The 23,295-nt window shown below is 40.9% G+C and overlaps 1 protein-coding gene across 1 annotated transcript in view; it reads left to right on the top strand.

The window, feature by feature from the left end:
• Positions 1-11,215: 11,215 nt before the first annotated feature.
• Positions 11,216-23,295, top strand: part of LOC308689281 (uncharacterized protein) — a gene marked incomplete at its 5' end in the record, with an annotated part of 510,821 nt that continues 498,741 nt past the window's right edge. The window contains 4 exons of the mRNA XM_081362935.1: positions 11,216-11,333; positions 11,618-11,719; positions 20,225-20,680; positions 20,903-21,312. Coding sequence (XP_081219061.1) covers positions 11,216-11,333; positions 11,618-11,719; positions 20,225-20,680; positions 20,903-21,174 — 948 coding nt within the window. The 3' untranslated portion in view covers positions 21,175-21,312. The remainder of the gene's footprint in view (positions 11,334-11,617; positions 11,720-20,224; positions 20,681-20,902; positions 21,313-23,295) is intronic.

The following is a 23,295-nucleotide window of genomic DNA, read 5'->3' on the forward strand; positions in this document are numbered from 1 at the left end:
TTTTTGGGGGGTGTAAATACTAACGTGCCTAAGACTTTTGCTCAGTACTGTATATGCAGGTATACCTTTGATGTTCAAATATATGTGTAACCCACTTTGCTGATATGTTTTCACAACAGAGAACTATGGTGAAGCCCGAAAAAAAGTAAAGCTGGCTACAGTATCGTCTAATGGAGAGTGACGATGAGGAACCCATTCGGCGAACCATCTTGAAACCATGCTGCTATAAGCTGGATTGGGATGATGGTAAAATTATATTTTTTACTTATGTTGTCATTGAGAAAATAAGTTTATATATATATACAGTGCAATGCATAAGTGAATACACCCATGCTAAAGTTGACTAAAAAGAGGAATAAAAAATCTTATTTTGGAAATTGAACTTAATGCCTTAATTTAAAAAATTAGGAAAAATCCAACCTTTAAGGACACCAATTTTCTTTGTGAATGAATAATGTATCGTAAATAAATAAATGTTCTTCCTTAAAATACATGGTGCATAAGTGAGTACACCCCTATGTTAAATTCCCATAGAGGCAGGCAGATTTTTATTTTTAAGTATTTTTTTTTTTTTTTTTTTTAGGATACTATGCATCCTGATAAAGTTCCCTTGGCCTTTGGAATTAAAATAGCCCCACATCATCACATAGCCTTCACCATACCTAGAGAATGGCATGGTTTTATTTCAGTTAGCCTAATAGCTGGTTTTATTTGCATTGAGAGATGATCTTATGGAAAGTACCCCATGCCAATCTCTAGGTATGGTGAAGGCTATGTGATGATGTGGGGCTATTTTAATTCCAAAGGCCAAGGGAACTTTATCAGGATGCATAGTATCCTAATTTTTTTTTTACAAAAATACTTAAAAATAAAAATCTGCCAGCCTCTATGGGAATTTAACATAGGGGTGTCCAAACTTATGCACCCTGTATTTTAAGGAAGAACATTTATTTATTTACGATACATTATTCATTCACAAAGAAAATTGGTGTCCTTAAAGGTTGGATTTTTCCTAATTTTTTTTAATTAAGGCATTAAGTTCAATTTCCAAAATATGATTTTTTATTCCTCTTTTTAGTCAACTTTAGCATGGGTGTATTCACTTATGCATTGCACTGTGTATATATATATATGTGTGTGTGTGTGTGTGTGTGTGTGTGTGTGTGTGTGTGTGTGTGTGTGTGTGTGTGTGTGTGTGTGTGTGTGTGTGTGTGTGTGTGTGTGTGTATTAATAATGTTTGTCTTTATTAGATGAGGATGAAGAGCCAGTATAAAAAAAAAAATAAAAAAAATAAAAAACAGAACACACTCTGAAATTTATTTGCCAACAAGCAGACCTTCCTGTGAGTGTTGAATGTTTTCAGTGTCTTTTTCTCTCTCTTGGATAATATGATCTATTTGTGATTAACCCTCTATGGTACGCATTATGTTCTAACCATGAAATAATTTTTCAAATAAGTTTTTAATACTTGAAATAGCTTATATAATTAATTTATATAATACGCCACTTGTGTCTGGTGTAGTCACAATGTTAATATTGTGGTACATGCCCAAGATGCAAATTTGTCATTTTCATTTCATGTTGACCTCTTGGATAAACACTTTGGTATTAAGTAACTGTTACTCCCTTTGTTTCAGTCAGTCCATCGGCAGCATTTTTTCCAGGACGGAAGACAGTGCAAAGAGCTGAATTGAGTGTACCAAGTGTCTATATTTGTATGCATTCAATCCTTTTTTTGAAACCCTTTAAAAAAAAACATACTATTTTTATGTTAATTATTATATCACAGTTTAAACAGAATCACACACACGAACTCTAATGTTTTAGGTCCACTTATAGAACAGCTACACCCAAGCACGACGGACAACAACACAGAAAATGCATTAGTCTCTACTGTACAAAACCTTAATGGTAATTTAATATTTATGTTTAGAAAATTAGAGGGTAAAGTTACAATTATTTAATACTTTGTTTTCTGCTTTCTTTTTTTTAATTCTTTTTTTTTAAAGGCATTCCTGTTGACACTCCAGCTACAGAGGGCAGGAACACAGTGCATGTCTATTGCGACTCAAGGCCAAGGCAGGTGTTTAAAAAAACACATCACTATGTTCTTGAAGTATGACATTCATACACAGTAATGTTATGTGTTGTCTATTTAAAGAAGGAAATTCCAGGTCTGAGAGGGCTGTATTTCTCTGGCTTGATAAAATTGAAGGAAGGCTCCTTAATATCGAACATCTCCTGAGAACCAACATGAAGTCTGAACTACCAGAAGTCCAAGATATTTTAGACAAGCCATGCAACACACCACATGACCTGGACCAGTTGTGTAGAAAACTGAATGATTGCACATTCAAGCAGAGAGTGGTAAGAATTTTAAGTTGGTTGTGAAAAATTGATACATTGTTCCAGAAATTATTGTAAATTTAACAAAAATCAAAGTTAATGTTAAGCTGTGAATTGTTAGTTTTTGTTTGTTTGTTTGTTTGTTTGTTTGTTTGTTTGTTTGTTTTAATTATTCATGATATTTTGCCCTTCTTTCCCATTCAGTATTTCAATGTTTTATCATAGGGCTGGGCTGTATATCGAATTTGTACAATCTATTCAAATATATTTTTATAAACAATATAGGACAAGGTGATGTTTATGTCTATATATGGTAGTTTGATATTACAAGAGTATCTGAAAAATAGTGGAGAACACAGTGTGCATAATAATCCAATTTTCCTAAACATGAGACTCGCTTTTTAGTAAGGGCTTCTAAATAACTTGTAAGAGTTAACGCATATAATTTAACGGGTTTACCCTGTCAGATGCTTTAAAGGATACATGTGCTGTTTAACACATTTTCCTCAGTGCGTAACTTATGCAAACGATTCTCCTCTAAACTTCACAGATTTAAGTTAATTTAAATAGGAGAGCAATAGTGACTAAAAGGTATATTTTGCATAAATACTTGTGGTTGGACATTAAATGTGACATGTAGAATTTTAAAACTACAAGTCTATTTTATGATGGCATCAACTGTAAAGTGACTATTGTATTGAGGTAATCAAATGTAGACTAATACAGTTAAAAAGCTGAATATGAATATGTGTCAGTGCTTTTGTTTTTATTTTTAATTTAGTGATTTTTAACTTGCATAGCATATAGCGATTTGCACCTATGGCATAGCCTACATCAGGGATGGGCAACTTTGGTCCTGGAAGGCCACTGTCAAAACTCACCTGCCTGTAGCTTTCTAGTTATCCTGAAGACATTGATCAGCTTGTTCAGGTGTGTTTGGTTCGGGTTAGGGTTGGAGCTATACTCTGCAGGACAATGGCCCTCCAGATCCCCCAAAGTAAGATCCCCATCCCTGGCCTACATTCATTAAATTGTTTTTCATAGACTTGATCGTATGAGCATTGTTTGTTGCACAAAATTTGGCAGGATGTGTAAATAACATAAAAAAAGAAAGAAATACAAGAAAAAAAAATACTAAGATTTAATACCGTAAATTTAAAAAAAAAAAAATATTATTTTATTTTTTAGCCATGTCACCCAGCACTAGTTGCTCTTTTTATGTCCCATATGTGCAATATGAAAATACTTTTATTATCAGATTACTATGAAGGTAAATCAGTAGCAAAACTCGAGAGCACGTAGATGTGAACTTGAGAACTTGTACAATAAATATTCGTACTTGTACATGAACATTTACACTCACAGCTCAAATGTGAAAACCTGTAAAATAAAAATCTGAAGTTGAATGTTGTAATTTGCACTCGCAGACAATAGTCACAAACCTGTATTCTGAATCTGAAGCTGCAGACAAGTAGACACAAATGTGTAAAATGCCATTCACAGAAATACAACGACAGACACAAACTTGTAATATATATTTTGCGTTTAATCTTACATTCACATTCGCGGTACAACCTCAATTAGGCACTTGCAACTTCTCAAATCTGTCACTGCAAATTCAAATTTCGCGCCTTGACTTTTGCTACTCTTTTCGCGATATATCAGGTGCAAAACTAACTTGTGCACTTGAAACTCAGAGGCGGTGAGAGAGAAAGGGGGCGGGAGGAGGGGGGGGGGTCAAAGGAGCCATTTTATTGGTTGGCACCTAGCCAATGAAATGGGACTTCGATGATGTCACGAAACCCACGTGCACTGAAACGCTATTAGACTGATATTAAAAGAAATAAACAATATTATCAAACTCAGTAAACACCATGCTAATAATGCATACTACAGAAAAGCAGATGAGCACAGAATATGACGAAAGAAAGCAAATGTGTGTTCAGTTCAAATAAACTTGCTGCCTGTGTTTTATTAATAATGCAACGAATTATGTTTTTTGTTATTGTTTTTTTTTTTAATATATATAACTGTTGATCCATTAAGCCTCATTAAGCGTTTTCTTGGTTTTCTATGGGAAGAAAATGTACAATTGTTGCGTTCATATTCTGTGCTTTTCTGTGTGCTTTGTTTGTATGGTGTTTCCTGAGTTTGGTCTTTTAATACCACTGTCTCAATTAAACGCGTTGTGTTCATATTCTGTGCTCATCTGCTTTTCTGTAGTATGCATTATTAGCATGGTGTTTACTGAGTTTGATAATATTGTTTATTTCTTTTAATATCAGTCTAACAGCGTTTCACTGCACGTGGGTTTCGTGACATCATCGAAGTCCCATTTCATTGGCTAGGTGCCAACCAATAAAACGGCTCCTTTGACCCCCCCCTCCTCCCGCCCCCCTTTCTCTCTCACCGCCTCTGAGTTTCAAGTGCACAAGTTAGTTTTGCACCTGATATATCGCGAAAAGAGTAGCAAAAGTCAAGGCGCGAAATTTGAATTTGCAGTGACAGATTTGAGAAGTTGCAAGTGCCTAATTGAGGTTGTACCGCGAATGTGAATGTAAGATTAAACGCAAAATATATATTACAAGTTTGTGTCTGTCGTTGTATTTCTGTGAATGGCATTTTACACATTTGTGTCTACTTGTCTGCAGCTTCAGATTCAGAATACAGGTTTGTGACTATTGTATGCGAGTGCAAATTTCAACATTCAACTTCAGATTTTTATTTTACAGGTTTTCACATTTGAGCTGTGAGTGTAAATGTTCATGTACAAGTACGAATATTTATTGTACAAGTTCTCAAGTTCATATCTACGTGCTCTCGAGTTTTGCTACTGATTTACCTTCATAGATTACTGCCCTGAGCCTCCTGGGAGGCAAAACGCCTGGAGATTCTGTTCGCAGAGCTATGCGGAGAATTGGAACAAATGTGGGGGAATTACAGCTTTAAAGGTAGCAAAGGATTTTTTTTTTTCTAGGAAATGCAAATATGCAGTGTGATTATTCGTAAGTTAATTTATCTTTTATTTCAACCATATTTCTGGCAGGTTTTTCAAGACAAATAGTGCTTTTAAAGGGCTGTAAAAACACTAAACTACATTTTCTGAGATGCAACACACATTTCTGTTAACATGTCTTTGAAGACAGTGTTAGCACTGGTAATTTTGAATTTTAAGATAAAAGTGGTTCTTTTTTCACAACACCCCCTAGTAACCACTCTTAGCAACGTAAACACATGTTCTTATTGATATTGTTCATTGAAGCTGAGATGTTTTGTGAGAGATCGAGTAAGCGAGTGTACCTGCATTTACAGTAGATATAGCATTTTCCTTCAGGTCAGTCCTATATTGGTAATAAAAATCTAAAATATTTTGGCTCTAATATTTGTATTGTGTGGTAACCGTTTTATAAAAGCAATAAGGTACTCAAGGCTAGTGTTGTATCGTGAATAAGTCACGAATGACTCCGCTTTGCGTCGAGCCTAACAATGCCCTTTAGCCGTGACTTATTCACTATACAGCACTAGCCTCGATTACCTTATTGCTTACATACCCGATGAACTGATTAAACAGACCGGGGAAAACAGGACTAGACCAAAATCACAGAAGACAGGGGAAAACGGATCACAGAAACTGAAAACAGTGAAACAGATTCAAAAACAGAACTCAAAAACCTCAAACTGTCACACCTGCAGTATTTCCAGAGACCCTCTCAGGCCTCTCAGATCCTCGTGCCGGAAGTGGAAGCTGGCATGGATGATATTTAAAATGTTGTCATAAAAATTGTGTAGTTTTAGCTTTGTTTCATGTTCATTATTTTGAAGTTTAATCTGTTTGTCCTGTTTGTCATGTGCTTCCCTTGCTCCTCATGTTATCCTATGCTCTAGTGATGTAGTACTCGAGTCTGGTTTCGGACTCGAGACCGGTCTCGAGACCAATTTCTGCTTTCTCGGACTCGTCTCGGACTTGTTCCTTCAAAGACTCGGTCTTGACTCGGTCTCGACCCTTCAAAGACTCGGTCTTGACTCGGACTCGGACCACAGTGGGAGGAGAAGGACTCGTAATTTCAGACCGAGTCCTCAAGATTTTTTTTTCCAACGCAGTTTTTATGTTCATATATTATTATGTTCATATAAAAAAAAAAAACACAACACTTAACAACAATAATAATAAAATGCAATGTTGATGGGCATTATTTGAAAATGACATCCCTTGGTGCAATGCAAAGATACTGCCGTCAGAGCCGTTTATTTATCTCTATGGCTCTGCTGCCGGTGAGTGTCTGTCAGTCGGTCAGTAGGTCAGTGTCAGTGTGTGTCTTCAGTTGCTGCCCGGTGTGAACGGCGGCAAGATGAGCAATGAGTCTGCCATCATCAAATTCGCCTTTCAGAACCACAAACCGTTTACCGGAAAAGATTTGAAGAAAAAGCACACTGCGCGGTGCCAATTCTGCAACACATCGATAACTGAAACCTATAGCACAACTTCTAACTTCCTTCGCCACGTTAGAAGAAATCATCCTGACAGGTGAGTGCAGTAATATATTTGTTGAGATATGCTATGCTCGCTAACATATTTGTGCTTCACCTAACCATGCCTGAGTAGAAAGTGTGTTTGACATAAAGCTGTTAGTTTTAGTTTTACATTATAATGCTTGTCTCATTGTTAATACGTAGGTATTAATACGTAATTTTCAAAGATAGAAAGCAACAGACAGACATGTATAATCACAATAATTTATTTATTGAGAAAATGTCAAAACCTGTACCAAAAGTCGTTCAAATGACGATGTGTCGCAGTCCTCTATGGCAGTATATAATAGTTTTGTATGAGGTAACGTTACAGAGCAGAATTAAGTTATTAAACCATGAAAATGTTGATTCGGTCCGCTGTTCGCTCTGTGAAGGCACGCGCGCTTCTCCATTTCAAATGTAGCACACACGGCATGTCGCAATCTGTGACGAAGTATGCGAGAGCCAATGAGCGTTTGATATCACTGCCGTAAAACATGTCGTAACGCTTCGGGGGCAATTTTTGAATTTGAATTCACTACGAGCGCGGGATTTGACGTTTACGGTCTCTGCTGAGAATGGAGATCACTGGATAAAGGGCTAAATTTGGATCTGTTTCTTGCAAACAACGCATGGATTCTAAAGATTAGGATTACATCAAGCTAATAAAATTGATGTCTTTTGTGAATTTATGTTGTGTTGTAGTGTATTATGGGTCTATAGGAGAAAACGCTTTTGTGTCTCACGGTAAATAAACCAAATATTACAAAATGGTTAAACGATTAAAGAAGGTATTTGAAAGTGTATGCTTGTTTAACACCATGTAGGCTAATCCTCTGAAACGAGTTTGCAGCAGAAGGCACGAAATGTTATTATTTATGAGTAGCCTAACGTTATTATATGAGTAACGTTAAACTATTAATAAATGTGACTGAAAATTTAATTGATAAGACAATTGAATGCAATAGAGTCAAAACATTAATGCGATGATTTTAACATGCATAAGTTAAATAGGAATACGTACAAATTTGTGTCTGTAAAGTTGTTTATACGTAAATAAATTACGTTTTTGTGCTGTCAATACGTAAATGTTATACGTTTTAGTGCTGTAAATACGTCAGTATTATACGTTTCTGTGTGTATAAAACGTAAATAAATGTACGTATGGTAGAACTACACTTTACGTAAAAATACACACATATTTTCATGAGATCATGTTGCATAATGACATAGAATAGATGGTATTTTGAGTTGCTAAAACAAACAAAACAAAAAAGCCACGAGCCACCCACCACTGGTGTCTTTTTCTGGCGCCCAGAGCTATCGATACGATAGCTATCTAGCCTACTTGACCAAGTAGTCCAACTAGAGAGCAGAGATGTGAACTGTAAGTTGTCTCATTAACACAGTTAGGGGAAAGGCTTAAGCAGGAGAATACCATAAACAAATTTCTCTTAGATGGTGTCAGGGACATTCTATTTTATCAGTGAGAAGTGTTGAATGTTTAAGTGGCCATTTAGCTACTCAATTAGTTTGTTTGTGAATGCTAACCGTTAGCATCTATATGGATTTCTCCATAGGCGTTAGCTAAGCTAACCAATCGGTTTCAATTAATTTTTAATGTGTCTAAATGCACTCAGGAAACGAATACCAAGATATATTTTGTTTGTCTGCTTTACAGTTTTACAGTGAGTCTTAAGTAAAGCTTTGAAGAGAATTTCGGCATCCTGCTTTTCGTGGGAAACGTTATCTATCTGCCAAGCTTGTAGCCACACACACAAGAGCAGGGGCAAAATACATTAGCTACACACTTAGGGCCAATCTCATTTCTCTGTCTTACCCCTTCCCCTTCCCCTACCCCTTTGTCTGCGTCTTCCCCTTGCCCTTCGATACCGAGTGAAGGAGGGTAGGGGGAAGAACGTTTCTCTAAGAAATGAGACACCACTCGATTACCGTTTGCGTCATATTCCCTTTCCGCTAGCTGGCTGCTGCTACGTCAACAGAGGCGATACGCGTTGACATAAACAAACGAAGATGCCGTCGTCTCGGGTTGTGATATCGATTGCCTGGTCTCCCTTTATCTTTGCACGCTTGTGTGCCATCAGTCAAAGACATTGTTTCATTGTATTTAACGGCGGCGCCGGTGACACCATAAGCAAAACATTAGCAAACGGCAAATAGCGCATAGCTGCTAGCTAGCGGTTAACTAGTGATTCAAAACAAAAACATTACAATTAAAACCGCTTGAACGTTTTATTAAAGGTATCATAAAACACGAGTGTCATTAAACTGCTGAAAATACATACATTTGTGCGACTCACTTCTGAGAAATTCCTACCCCTCTCTTTCAAGTGTGGTCCTCCGCAGACTTCGTTTCAAGGGCTATATAGCCCTACGCCTTGGCCCTAGCCCTTAGTCAAAATGAGAATTGGGACACCACTTCCCCTCACATGAACGCGCAAAACCGAAGGGAAGGGGTAAGAGTAAGGGGTAAGACAGAGAAATGAGACGCAGCCTTAGTAGTTGTCTTGAATAGGGCACTCAGTGTCGTGTCGAGTTGAATATTACTTGAATTATATATTAGGCTACATAGGGAGGTTATTTTAGTGCTTGTGTGTAAGACAACAAGAGAGACTCTGCTTCCTCTAATGTCCACATACAGTGTTGATTAAAATTAGTCACATCTACAACATCTGCATCTTGTTTAATTGTTAATCTACATTAATATTGTTACATAAAGCCTTTGTTACAACATTCAGCAGTATGTAGACATAGGCTGATAATTTCGAGTAGGTAGCCTAATATAATTTCCACCATTAAGATTGCTCTGCAGTGAAAGGAGTTGTGGGCTGGCTAGGTGGCTACAGGTGGTTACAAATTTGAATATTAATAATTTTCAATAGTAATAATAGGCTGTCCTTGGTCATTTTCTTTCACATCAGGAATGTGGAAATGACCTTGCATGTATTAGCCTAGGCTATTTTGGATTAGAAAAGAAGGTGACCTAGTTCCAACAGACAGTAAGAGAGCTTATGCCTTTAAAACTTATAAATGATCTCAACGTATATAGTTTTGCAATGAATAGTTTATAATAGAGAACATTATGAAGTTTAAAAAATGCTGATATATAATAATTTGTGGATGTTTCCTCTCTCTTACAGGTTCCTGGAGTACAAGGCAGCACAAGACCAAACTGACGTTGCACAACCATCAGTATCTGCGTGCTTCTCCAATGTTTTGGTCTACAGTTCTAAATCCCCTCGGCAGCAAGCAATCAATGCATCCATCATTAAGGACTTGGTAATTGGCTGTGGACTGCCTCTGGCTTTGGTGGAGAATTGCTACTTTAGAAAATTTCTGAAAGTCATGGACTCAAAATACACCCCCATCTCAAGAAGTACTATCACCGAGAAAAGAATCCCAGTACTGGTGAACCAAGTGAAGCAGACTATTGTTGAAAGATTGCAGAGTCAACCATCTGTCTCTGTAACCGTTGATATCTGGTCTGACCGCAGACTGCGGTCCTTTCTTGGTGTCACTGCGCATGCAGTACACTGCTCTAATGGATCCTGTGTGCTTGAACCGTACCTGCTTGAATGTCAGCGGTTTACAGGACGGCACAGTGGTGAGAGGATTTCTGCAGCTTTTGAGGAAATACTTGAAGAATATGGCATCAAGCAAAAAGTTTGTTATATTATAACAGACAATGCCGCCAACATGAAATGCGCTTTCAAAGTGCAAATGCCCCTGCAGCAAGTCTCTGACACAGAAAGCGAGAATGATCTTGATGATGAGGAGTTATGGGAGGACACTGATGAGGACACAGAACTTGGGCTATCGGGGGAGAGGCTTTCTTGTTTTGCCCATTCTCTTCAGTTAGTTGTCTCAGATGGAATGAAAGAGGTCAAATCAATTAGTCTTGCCATTGCTAAAGCCATTGCTTTTCTACCCTCTTACACACCAGCTCGGCTTTCAAAGACACATTTGAAAGCACATGTGGAACAACAAAAACTGTACCTGCAGCGAACAACACCAGATGGAATAGTACATTTAAACAACTACAAGCACTGACTTATCTGGATCACAAAACATTGACCGAAATGTGTCTTAACGACTTTTCAGATGTTGTTTGGAACCAGCTCAGAGACTTAACCTCAATTCTTGCTCCTTTTGCTGAGGCTACTAACTTAACAGAGGGGGAAAAAGTCGTAACTATCAGCATCATTGTGCCGACTGTTCTTGACCTGAACACCCATTTAATAAAATGTGAAACAACTCATATCCTGTGTAGACCCATCGCAAGGGCACTACACGGATCACTGAAAAAAACGCTTCCAGGGGATTTTTGAACAGTTTGACATGGCTGGGAAAACTGGGAAGGAGGAGCCATTCAACAACAAAATCTACACCCTTGCCACAATGCTGGACCCACAGTTTGGCCTAAATTGGGTGGATCTCGATGTGATGTGCAAGCAGGGTGCAGCATACCAGAGGCGATAAAGAGAGGACCTGAAAAAATCACTGAAAGGTTAGTACATAAACTGATGTATGAAAACTTACTGTAAATTCGTATCATATTTGCGCACCAGAACATATTAAACTGGGTGTATTACATTTTACCACAGAGTGCAAGGGTAATAACATACAACAGTGATGTTATTCCAGGATTACATTTAACATGTTTAACATAACACAGCGTGATCATAATCTCTAGTCTACATAACATTTGATATGACATGCTCATGCCCTCATGTCTCACAGAAACACTGGTTGCAGAGGTTGAGAAATGTGCTGAGAGATACGGAGGAGAACAAGATGACTTGGACGCCACATTGGAAGAGGATGATGACGCATGCTGTCGAGGTACAAATCCCTCAAAAAGCGCAGCACAGGGCAGCAAACATCTGTTGCTACGCAGGTTGCAAAATACTTTGAGACTATTGAAGACACAGACATTGAGAATGCTCTTCACTTTTGGGCCAAACACCAAGAGCATTTTCCTCAAATCCACATGCTGGCCATGAAACTGTTGGCTGTGCCGGCGTCTTCAGCACCCGTTGAACGTGTTTTTAATGGGGAGGGGGACATTGAGAATGCTCTTCACTTTGGGGCAAACACCAAGACCTGTCTCCCTCAAATCCACATGCTGGCCATGAAACTGCCGGCGTCTTCAGTGCCCGTTGCACTTGTTTTTAGCCGAGGTGGATTCATTATGAGACCACATCGGTCCCATCTCAGGCACAGTTTGCTTTCATCTGTAGTTGTAACTTCATGCCGTTCATGTGTTAAGAACTGTGTTTTTTAAAAGATATACATGTTCATGTTTTTTTTTGGGGGGGGGGGTGGACTACAACTATACATAGAACATAGTTGTTAACAGCAGTGTGACGTAGTGTTATACACTATGTGTATTTGGGTGTGTGTGTTTGTGGGAGGGGAGGGGAGGGGAGGGGAAGTGTAAAAGAGTCAATATCGTCATTAACTGCATTACACAGTGCAATTGTGTTTATGTAATGTTTGTGTGTGTTATGGGGGAATAAAGTTTTAAAAGATACTGAATTCGAGTGTATTGTCAAAATATTTAAAATTGGAAAATGTTATAAAGTAGCTAAGCCTACTAATTTAGACATGCCACTAGAAAATTTTAATTTGCTCTGCATGTCCTAACTATGATTAAAAAAGTCAGGGTGGGCTTAACATGTTGATGACAGAGCAGCACTTTTGAAGCAGTTTAGAAAAATAGGCAGGAGATGATGCATGTGGTAGGGATTTTTTTAATGATAGTAAAAGCATAGTCCATATTAAGACGTTAAGACTGCTCCTCTAAACAATTACCAATCTAGCTTAGTCTGTAGGCCTAACTGTTGATATTAACTGGGGTGATATTAAATAATGAATATCAAAACTGACATGTCGAGACAAAATCTCGACTCGGACTTCCTTCCTCAAAGACTCGGTCTTGACTCGGACTCGACTGTATTTGGAAAACAACGGACTCGGTCTCGACTCGACGCTTCAGTCCGAGGGAGGTCTGAGCGAGGTATGTATTGTGTGCAAAATATATAAATTCACTAATACGATAATTAGATTCAAAACAAAACACAAATTCAAAAGTACTCAGTCTTGGAAAGTAGTTAAAGAAATGAACAAAAAAAAAAGAAACAACAAAAACCTCAAAACATATCACGGAACAGAGTCACCGTTCGCTGGAAACAGTTCATTTGAAATGGCTCACTTGAACGGCTCACTTAGAACGGTTCACTCAAGACGGTTTGATCGAGATGATTCACTCGAGACGACTTGATCGTGACAGAACAGCACACACCAAAAACAGAACCAAAACAGAACAGCAGCTGATGAGGCCTAGCGCGAACAAAGCCTTTTGACGAAGCACAGGGCCGATAATGCTCATTCAGAGAGTCGGCATCGTCCTTAAAGCATGCCTAAAAGCAAAACAGAAGGTGTTACACTGAGAGTTACCCTTAGCTTACGCTCGAATAGTATACTCACAAAGCATGCCGTCCCAGAATCACTATCCCCAAGCTATGCGGTAGATGGAGCCGAAGGTCTCCGACAAGCTCGTTGGCATGAAGCGCCGATAGATCGTACACTAAGCATACAGATCAGTCAGATTACTCGCCTAGTCAAGGCAAACCAAAAACTTCATCTACAAACCACCGTCGCATCAAATACTTCTCTTACCTGTCTCAAATGTCCACATTCAACTCTCCAAACAAGCACATAGACCCGCCAACAGCACCGCCAGTGGATAAACAGCTTTGGCAACTTTTTACAGGCAGCACATTTTACGCTAACTCCAACAGAAAGCAGCAGGGCGCATGGATGCCGTCACGACCCCGGATAATGACGCATACCACGGAACTGGTAGCTCATACTCTTATACCAACAGACGCCTGGCCATTGGCCAAACACTTAACGATGATGTAGGAGGTAGGAGGGGTAATAACCCTTCCTGCTACATTCTTTATTACTGTAAATGAGATTGTGCATTGTGAGCTCGCTTCAGTCCGCGGGAGGTCTGAGCAGAGCGAGGAGAAGGCTGATTAAACACACTACTTTGAATGCAACACATAATTACTCCATTTTTCAACTCATGCAGGCAGGCAGGCAGATAAAGAACCTCTGAACCAGCAATTCGACTCCAGTTTTTATTCATAACACAACACAACACAACCCAACACGGGAGGTAGCCGAAATTTAAGCAAAACAGTAATATCACAGTGCAACTAATTTGAGGTGGATGGATAATTACCAACATATTTTGATCTTATTTGTATTTGTTTCTTTTTAGCACCTATCAGGTCAAACTACTGTATGTAAAAATGCCATGGGCAAAGCAAGTTTTCAGGCACTTTAAAGCTACACTCAGTCATTTTTTAAGGTTATTCTTAGCAAAAAACACTTTGATCTTTCAAAATTATATGTGCTCATTAATGTGTAATTACTTCTACCAACTAATCAAGTATTCTCGTAAGCGTAGAATCTGCCATTTAGAATACATATGAGCGAGTTGCTCGAATGGCGAAAGTCATGTTGCGCCTCCATCTTGAAAATACATTAGCCAAAGAGGAACATACTTGGAAATTCAAGCTTCGCCTTTCGCGTTTTTACACTCAACGGTGCTGTGACGAATGCGAGGGGGAGATTACTCGCGACTGCTGGTAGATTTGAAATAATACTGCCACTGTAGGAGTTAAAACGCCCTCGGAATGGGAGGGGCTAGAAAGTAATATTCAGTTGGTAGTCATATACAATTTCACTGCTAGATGGGAGAAAATCCTACACAGTGTAGCTTTAAAACTCACATAATCAAGGGGCATCTTGCCTCTCTAAAGGAGTGCCTTTCTTGCAAAAATGCGGAGAAAAAAATTCTGCATGGACGAACGATCCAAAATATAAGGGACTTCATCCGAAACAAGGGAGTGTATTTAAAGAGAAAAAATGCATTGCAAGACTTTTGATCTATTCAGAAAAAACTTTGAAAGGAAAAAGAACTGACACAGTGGGCATAATTAGAATTAATTGATTTTCATTTAACTGTTGGCACATTAGCCAAGAGGTTTTTTACTATTTTATACAAAATGTCTGTGATATAGACACTACACCCAATATACATGGAGGACCAAATCTGCAGAAATTATGAATAAATGAACAAATAAATGTAAAGGGTAATCAAAGGAATAAATGACTTGACAAAACAGATAACTCGTTTTTGATGATAATTTTAATTTATTTTTGTATTACCTTTTTCTTTACTTTTTCTTTCTATTTTTAATTTCTGCAGGTTTGGTCCTCCATAAATATATGACAGTTGAGCGGTAGCTGTGTTAAGCAACAACTGTTAACTTATTAAAGTTCAGCAAGTTCTTTTTTAAATGTTTAAAATGAAATGTCCTCTCATTAATTTATCTATCTGAAGGATTATTTATTGTCTTAGCTGTTAGAAAAGGAATTGATTTATGGATCATTGTAATAACCCCTCTTGCTTGAGAGCTAAATGAAGCTGGAAACACTTGACCAGGCCATCTTTTACGTATTCAACATGTAACACACAGCAGATGGTCAGATCACCAGCTCTATCTCTCTATATGTTAATGTACTGAAATTAGCCTGTCTTCTGCTCTGAGACCTAATTAAATCACTGGTGTCCTAATCCACAAACACCTCTATTGCCTCAAGATTCTGCCTTCCTGGATACCAGACCCAACGGCGCCGATAAATGGCGCAAATCATTAACTGCCTAATCTGAAAACAGAGATTCCTTACTGCTGACCTCGGAATTATGGCTTAGCAAACGTCCGCTGACCAATGAGAGCAATCTCGGAGAACCCCAAGGATTCTCTCTCTGACATTTATTTACATTTAGACACTCATTTAACACGTTCAGAAAACAAAGAGCTCTGTCTAACCAGATGTGCTAAACTGATAATCTCATCAAGACCAGAAAAGCGCACACACATAGACTCTCATCCCGTGCTTGGGGACAAAGTTCAACGCAGCAGGATGAACCTTCAGTGACTCTTCCAGCACACACACACAGAAACACACACAGATCCTACCACGTGTGAATCAAAATCATCTTGTGAAATGTTTAAAATGTATTCTCTTGATGTATGCATGATCCCTTGTCCCAAATATTATGCCTATATAGTTTATTGATTTGTAATCCATTTGATGTGACTATAATCGCGCAAAATCATGTATCCAGGGGTGACTATGTCATAAAGATACCATTCGTGGTATCATTGTGCTCCATAAATCCCAACGGTGTGGAATCTTTAACCCAAAATCTCCGAAGATGCATTATTTTATTAAATCCAGTGTTATTAACGATAGGAACAAGTTTAGCTTCTCCATAACTATTAAGAAGGGGCGTGAGCCTCCGCAAAACGTCAGGAGGTAGTCACAATCGCCCTTCCAGGCGATTGGGTCATGCACCTAAAGAGGCTGGGCTTAACCCCTTCAAAGTGCCGCGCTTCTCTGATCTCAGGGCACATCGCCAGAGAGAGAGAGACGACACGCCTTCTTCCATCCTTGGAAGCTTCGTTCTCGTTTATTTTCATTTTTCTTCCAAGTTTTATTTTCTTCAAACTACCTTACTTCAGTTTTGATAGTCTCCTTCAACCAACCCAAGATACCAACTTAAAGCTAAAGATCCTTTTGCTGAGTTCCGCTCGCTTCAAGTCGCTATAGCAACTAGACGCTGTAATCACGTGACTCTGCTTCCGTCCAACACAGACGAGACCACACAAAGAGGGCCGATCTACAACTCAGACGTAACGTAGACCTTAATTTCCAATCTGAAGTGCTGTTTAAAGTGTCTAATATTACTGTGTCTGTTGGGGTTTCAGGTGAATGACTGAACTGTTCTACCTATCTCTCATTTCTCTTCACTCACACTTACACACTCTTTGACGCACACATCTGCACCTACACACACCCATACACGTCCACCTCTCCACGTGTTTCCTAGACATAAACACACGGCCACGTGCTGCTAAAGGCGTGCTCCTACACACACACACACACACACACACCTCTCCTTACCACACTCTCAGTGTACACACACAAAACCTTTTCTTAAAATTCTCTCTCTCTCTCTCTCTCTCTCTCTCTCTCTTATATTCTCCCTTTTCTTCCCCTACTCTAACCTTTGATCTTACGTTTATTTTGTTATATTCCTTATTTGCGATCGTATATTGTTTTGTTTATGCATATTTACTCCTGTGTGATTTAAAATTAGTATATGTAACCAGTAGCTCGTTTGAATAAACTTTGTTAAATCATTTGAATTAAGTTTGCCTGTTTGTCTCAATACTGAGTCCCTGAGTAGTGCAGATCTTTACCTCTTAACGCTCTACGATAAATTTTGCTATTGAAAGAAATCTCAAATGGTCTAAAACACCAAGATAAGTTATTTTCTTGTGGCCACAGAAAAGAAATTGTCTATCAGTGTTAAAGACGTGAGATTTCCGTTCAGATATTGTACCTTTTGTGTGCTGGACATACAGTTCGTACAATAAATGAACATTCTTCAACTTATACCTACAATTTCCCCAAATTGAACATATTCTACCCGTCTATATCAGGGAGTACTACAAGTAATTGTGTAACCGCTGATATAAGCCGAGGTTTTGACCAATTCCCTATTTGGTAATTCTTTAATTCATGTAAGCAACATATGCATATTCACATTAAGGCTAATTTGAGCTAATTAATTCCCTAACATAAGTCATTGTTGTTACAAACATATATCTTTTGACATTAAAAGTGTTTCCTGGAGAAAAACTATTTTAGACTGTAGTTGCTTTATCCTAGTCATCACTTGTTTGAGTTTAGTAAAAGTATGCAGCCCCCTACAGTTCCATGAAATAAACGTAACCCCTCTAATCTTTGCCATATCTTATATTATGAGATAATCCAATACTCTCCCTCATTTTGAAACAGAAAATCACCTGTACCTTGCAGCAATAAAATGTAAAATTAAAAACCAACACAATTAGAAACATCAAATAGAAACACTTTAACACCACAGCTGTGCATTGCCGAGAACCACCAGCAAAACCACACACTAATTTGCTTGTAACTTCCCCCATCTAACTGAGTTTACCAAAGAAAACACCTGTGCAATGAGTCGCTTCCCACCTGAGCTCCGCTGATTTAACCTTGTCCCCTTATAAAGAATGTCCTCTTGATTGATCGTCCGTTATTTACATATTCCCGAGTGTGGACAAGTCTTTGTTTTTTTTTATTTTTCCACACTTATCAAGACTTGGAAATTCCCAGCGTAAGAACCCTGTTAAGTGTAATTGCATTACAAGACATGCCAATCAGTTTTTTCTCTGTTTTTTCTCGGTCTCTTCCAACCTTTCCAAAGCATCAAAATCTTCAAGAGACTGTAAAGATAACCCCCAGCTGCATCCTATTTCTGGTTGAGGTAGAGGCACTCCCTGTAATTCCTGAATAATTGCCCTCTGCTCTTTTAGTTTTGCTTTAATTCCAAGAGAACTTTTAACACATTTACTTAATTTTGAGTTGTCTCCTTTCAGGAGGAATAAGTAAATAGATATATTAAGAGAGAGAAACTCTACTAGTTCATTAATAAACACCATCAGCAGTAACTAACAGGTTTACTGTTTAAATTAAAACATGACATTTTTGTTTTTTGATATATTACCATAGGTATGTTCATTCAGCAACACCTGTGATGTTTGTTGTGCTCTACTTGGATTTTCTGAAGAAAACAACACAACTTTATTTTTCATACACGTTAAACTCATCTGTAAAACAGTTAGTCTTAAATAGTGCAGCAGATTAATGGCATATTTCAAGAGAATCGTTCTAATTGGTATAAAAGCATGAAATTTGGCACAGATACTCTCTAAGGGTTACTTTTGGGAAAAAGGCGTTGGCCACCCAAAAATTCAAAATGGCGGCCATTTTTTTCAAGATGGCCGCTATTTCTGTCAAATGCTCATTATGTCAATTGTTCAAACAGTGATGTAGGCATAATATTTTGTGAAAATACTCTCTTCAGAATGTTTTTTTGGAAAACGGTGCTTGTCCGTCAAAAATTCAAGATGGCTACCATTTTTCAAGATGGCCGCCATTTCTCTTGAATCCTTACATTTTTTTTTCAAATGGTGATGCTCTCATGAAATTTGGTACAAATATTCTTCAAGGAACATTATCAAGGAAAAAAATGTGTGCCGCTCAAATTCAAGATGGCGACCATTTTCAAGATGGCCACCATTTCTGTCAGAGCTCAATTTAATGTGTTAAGGAAGGTTTTCTTTAATAGAGTGAACGTCATTACACAACCAGGGCACACTGGTGACTTCACTGCTATGGAACTCAGCATGGGGTTCAGTGTCAGCTGATCTAGTTTTACTTACACTGTAGTTCTTGACTAGTAGTAATAGTATAGCTAAGTTTAGTGTCCCAAATGCTGCCTAACAGCCCATCATCAATTAGCTAGTAATAGACGTAGTTAGATAGTGTCACGTTCCACACAAGGAAAGAAGCAAGATAGATCCAATTGCAGTTGGGTGAATTTATTTAAGGGGTAATCCAGAGTCGTAGTCAAAAAACAGGCAGGGTTCAAAATCCAGACAGGCAGCACGAAACAATAAACAGGCTAAGAGAACACAAGAAACCGACACGGTGTGACATAAACAACGATACACACAGAACATGGAACAAACAGGGCATTAAATACATGAACAGACGAGATGACAACGAGATACAGCTGGGTAACAGATTACAAACACCTGGGTGATATAACACAGACTGGAATTGTGGGAAAGGTAGTTCCTGTGAATGACTCCGTGGGGAAAGGAAGACATCTAGTGGATACCCGGGGAAACACCACCAGACACTGTGACATGACCCCCCCTCTACGGAGTGGCTCCCAGACACTCCAAGACAGGACACGGAACAATACAAAAGTTCAGGAGGGAGGTGGCACGGTGGAGGATCAGGGGGAGGGACGGGGGGCCAGGTCCATGAAGGGAAACAGAGACAGGGGGTAACAGACTCAAAGGGGGCCAGGGTGACACAGACAGTACATCGGGGAAACAGAGTGAAGCAAACAGTCCATCCGGCGGCCAGGGCGAAACAAATAGTCCATTGGGCGGCCGGGGCGAAGCCAACAGACCATCGGGCGGCCGGGGTGAAAAGAACAGTCCATCCGGTGGCCAGGGCGAAGAAACCAGTCCATCCGGTGGCCGGGGCGGAGACTTTTCCTCAGGCGGCCAGGGCGGAGATTTACCCTCGGGCGGCCAGAGCGGTGAAGACCCCTCGGGCTGCCACGGCGGTGAAAACCCCTCGGGCGGCCACGCGGTGAAGAACCCTCGGGCGGCCACGGCGGTGAAGAACCCTCGGGCGGCCACGGCGGTGAAGAACCCTCGGGCGACCATGGCGCAAGAACTGGAACAGACCTCAGCGGCCCAGGAACTGGAACTGGCACCAACGGCTCAGGCACCGGAACTGGCACCACCGGCTCAGGCACCGGAACTGGCACCACCGACTCAGGCACCGGAACTGGCACCACCGACTCAGGCACCGGAACTGGCACCACCGACTCAGGCACCGGAACTGGCACCACCGACTCAGGCACCGGAACTGGCACCACCGACTCAGGCACCGGAACTGGCACCACCGACTCAGGCACCGGAACTGGCACCACCGACTCAGGCACCGGAACTGGCACCAGCGACTCAGGCACCGGAACTGGCACCAGAGACTCAGGCACCGGAACTGGCACCACCGACTCAGGCACAGGAACTGGCACCACCGACTCAGGCACAGGAACTGGCACCACCGACTCAGGCACAGGAACTGGCACCACCGACTCAGGCACAGGAACTGGCACCACCGACTCAGGCACAGGAACTGGCACCACAGGCCCAGGAACAGACACCACCGGCCCAGGAACACAAACCACCGGTCCAATTGTGTGCGTAGCCCACACACACCACATGGCTGTGGCCATAATGGCCAGTGTCGCGGTCACTGAGGGCTCAGGAACAGACACAAGCACGGGCACAGACTCAGGAACAGACACTGGCTCCGGCTCAGGAACAGACACTGGCTCCAGCTCAGGAACAGACACTGGCTCCGGCTCAGGAACAGACACTGGCTCCAGCTCAGGAACAGACACTGGCTCCGGCTCAGGAACAGACACTGGCTCCGGCTCAGGAACAGACACTGGCTCCGGCTCAAGAACAGACACTGGCTCCGGCTCTGGAACTGGAACAGACCTCACCGGCTCTGGAACAGACACCACCGGCTCATGAACAAACATCACCGGCTCAGGCATAAAAACTGGCTTCGGCTGGGCAGACGTGACGTGAACAGTCCCCGACTGGGCAGACGTGACGTGAACAGTCTCTGACTGGGCAGACGTGACGTGAAACGTCTCTGACTGGGCAGACGTGACGTGAACCGTCTCTGACTGGGCAGACGTGACTTGAATAGGCTCGGCGGCGGCCATCTTGTCCGAAGACACAGACTCGGCAGGTGTGGGCGGGGGCAGTAGGACGAGCAGCTCGGGCACAACGGCGAGCTGCTCGGGGACGACCTCCGGGACGACGACGGGCTGCTTGGGGACAGCCTCCAGTTCATTGGAGAGGCCCGAGGTTTTCCTCCCCCTCCGCCGTCTTCGATGGTGAGGTGCTTGTTCAGGTCTGGACGGAATTAATGACTGATGGAGCTCTGGGCTGGGCAGCGGCGATGCATTCTCTGGGCTGGGCAGCGGCGATGCATTCTCTGGGCTGGGCAGCGGCGATGCACTCTCTGGGCTGGGCAGCGGCGATGCATTCTCCGGGCTGGGTAGCGGCGATGCACTCTCTGGGCTGGGCAGCGGCGATGCACTCTCTGGGATGGGCAGCGGTGATGCATTCTCTGGGCTGGGCAGCGGCGATGCATTCTCGCTTGGAGATGAAGGCGAGGCAGGTGTATCCCATTGGCTACGATGGTGTAGATACCTAGTAAATCCCCAAAAATCAAGGATCTCCACCCCCTTCATCTCCCATTGCGGCAACGGGTCATCCAGACAGCGATTAAAAAGGTCCTTCAGGGTTGCATCATTATAGTTCATACCTCTAGATAGAGTCCAAAAGGTTTGAGATAAGCAACTCACTGTTTGACCCTGCTGGCGTAGGGCCCTTAAATTTTGGATTCTTCCCCTCCTCTCCTTCATAGTGGTGGGAGGAAGGATACGAACCCCCGTACTGCTGGATCCAAACATGGGTGTATCGTTCTGTCACGTTCCACACAAGGAAAGAAGCAAGATAGATCCAATTGCAGTTGGGTGAATTTATTTAAGGGGTAATCCAGAGTCGTAGTCAAAAAACAGGCAGGGTTCAAAATCCAGACAGGCAGCACGAAACAATAAACAGGCTAAGAGAACACAAGAAACCGACACGGTGTGACATAAACAACGATACACACAGAACATGGAACAAACAGGGCATTAAATACATGAACAGACGAGATGACAACGAGATACAGCTGGGTAACAGATTACAAACACCTGGGTGATATAACACAGACTGGAATTGTGGGAAAGGTAGTTCCTGTGAATGACTCCGTGGGGAAAGGAGGACATCTAGTGGATACCCGGGGAAACACCACCAGACACTGTGACAGATAGCCGCACCTGAATTGACAGGTTGTGCCAGCGCAGAAGAGCCGAGCCAAGGGTAAGCGGGGCAATACATGACTTGTTCATGTATGCTTATCTGGAAGGTGTACAGATCACACGGGACTTAAATGGCACTGGATGAATGATTGGGCTAGGTGTAGGTGACCTGTACCTAGTTGTATCCCATACAATTCGATGCTCAATGTAGTGAGACAGATGAAGGCCAAACAAAGCAACCATGATGCAGAAAAGACTAGATGATCAGGTTTGCTTTATTTGTGATAACATATCTCCTGAATCTGACCTACGTCAGGTAATGACACTGCAACTGAATGACAGACTACATGAATGTGCACAAACACTGAATGATGCTAAATTATTGTCTCAACTAAGTGGTGCTGATGCCATTGCACAGGAGCTGAAATACCATCATTTGTGTCTCATTCATCTTTACAACTGAGAGAAACTCCACCTCAGAAGGCTTGAGAAAGAGTCACAGAGTGAAAAGATTCAACCAGCCATCTTTCCTATGGCTCTTTCTGAACTGGTCACCTATATTGTTGAAACCCGTCTCAATTCTGATGGTCCTTCCGCCTTCCGTCTCGCAGATACAGTGGGGAGAACAAGTATTTGATACACTGCTGATTTTGCAGGTTTTCCCACTTACAAAGCATGTAGAAGTCTGTAATTTTTATCATAGGTACTCTTCAACTGTGAGTGACTTTGTATGCTTTTTAAGTAATTAATTTGCATTTTATTGCAAGACATAAGT

This window comes from Scardinius erythrophthalmus, assembly GCF_964197995.2.
Source record: "Scardinius erythrophthalmus genome assembly, chromosome: 4".
NCBI lineage: Eukaryota > Metazoa > Chordata > Actinopteri > Cypriniformes > Leuciscidae > Scardinius > Scardinius erythrophthalmus.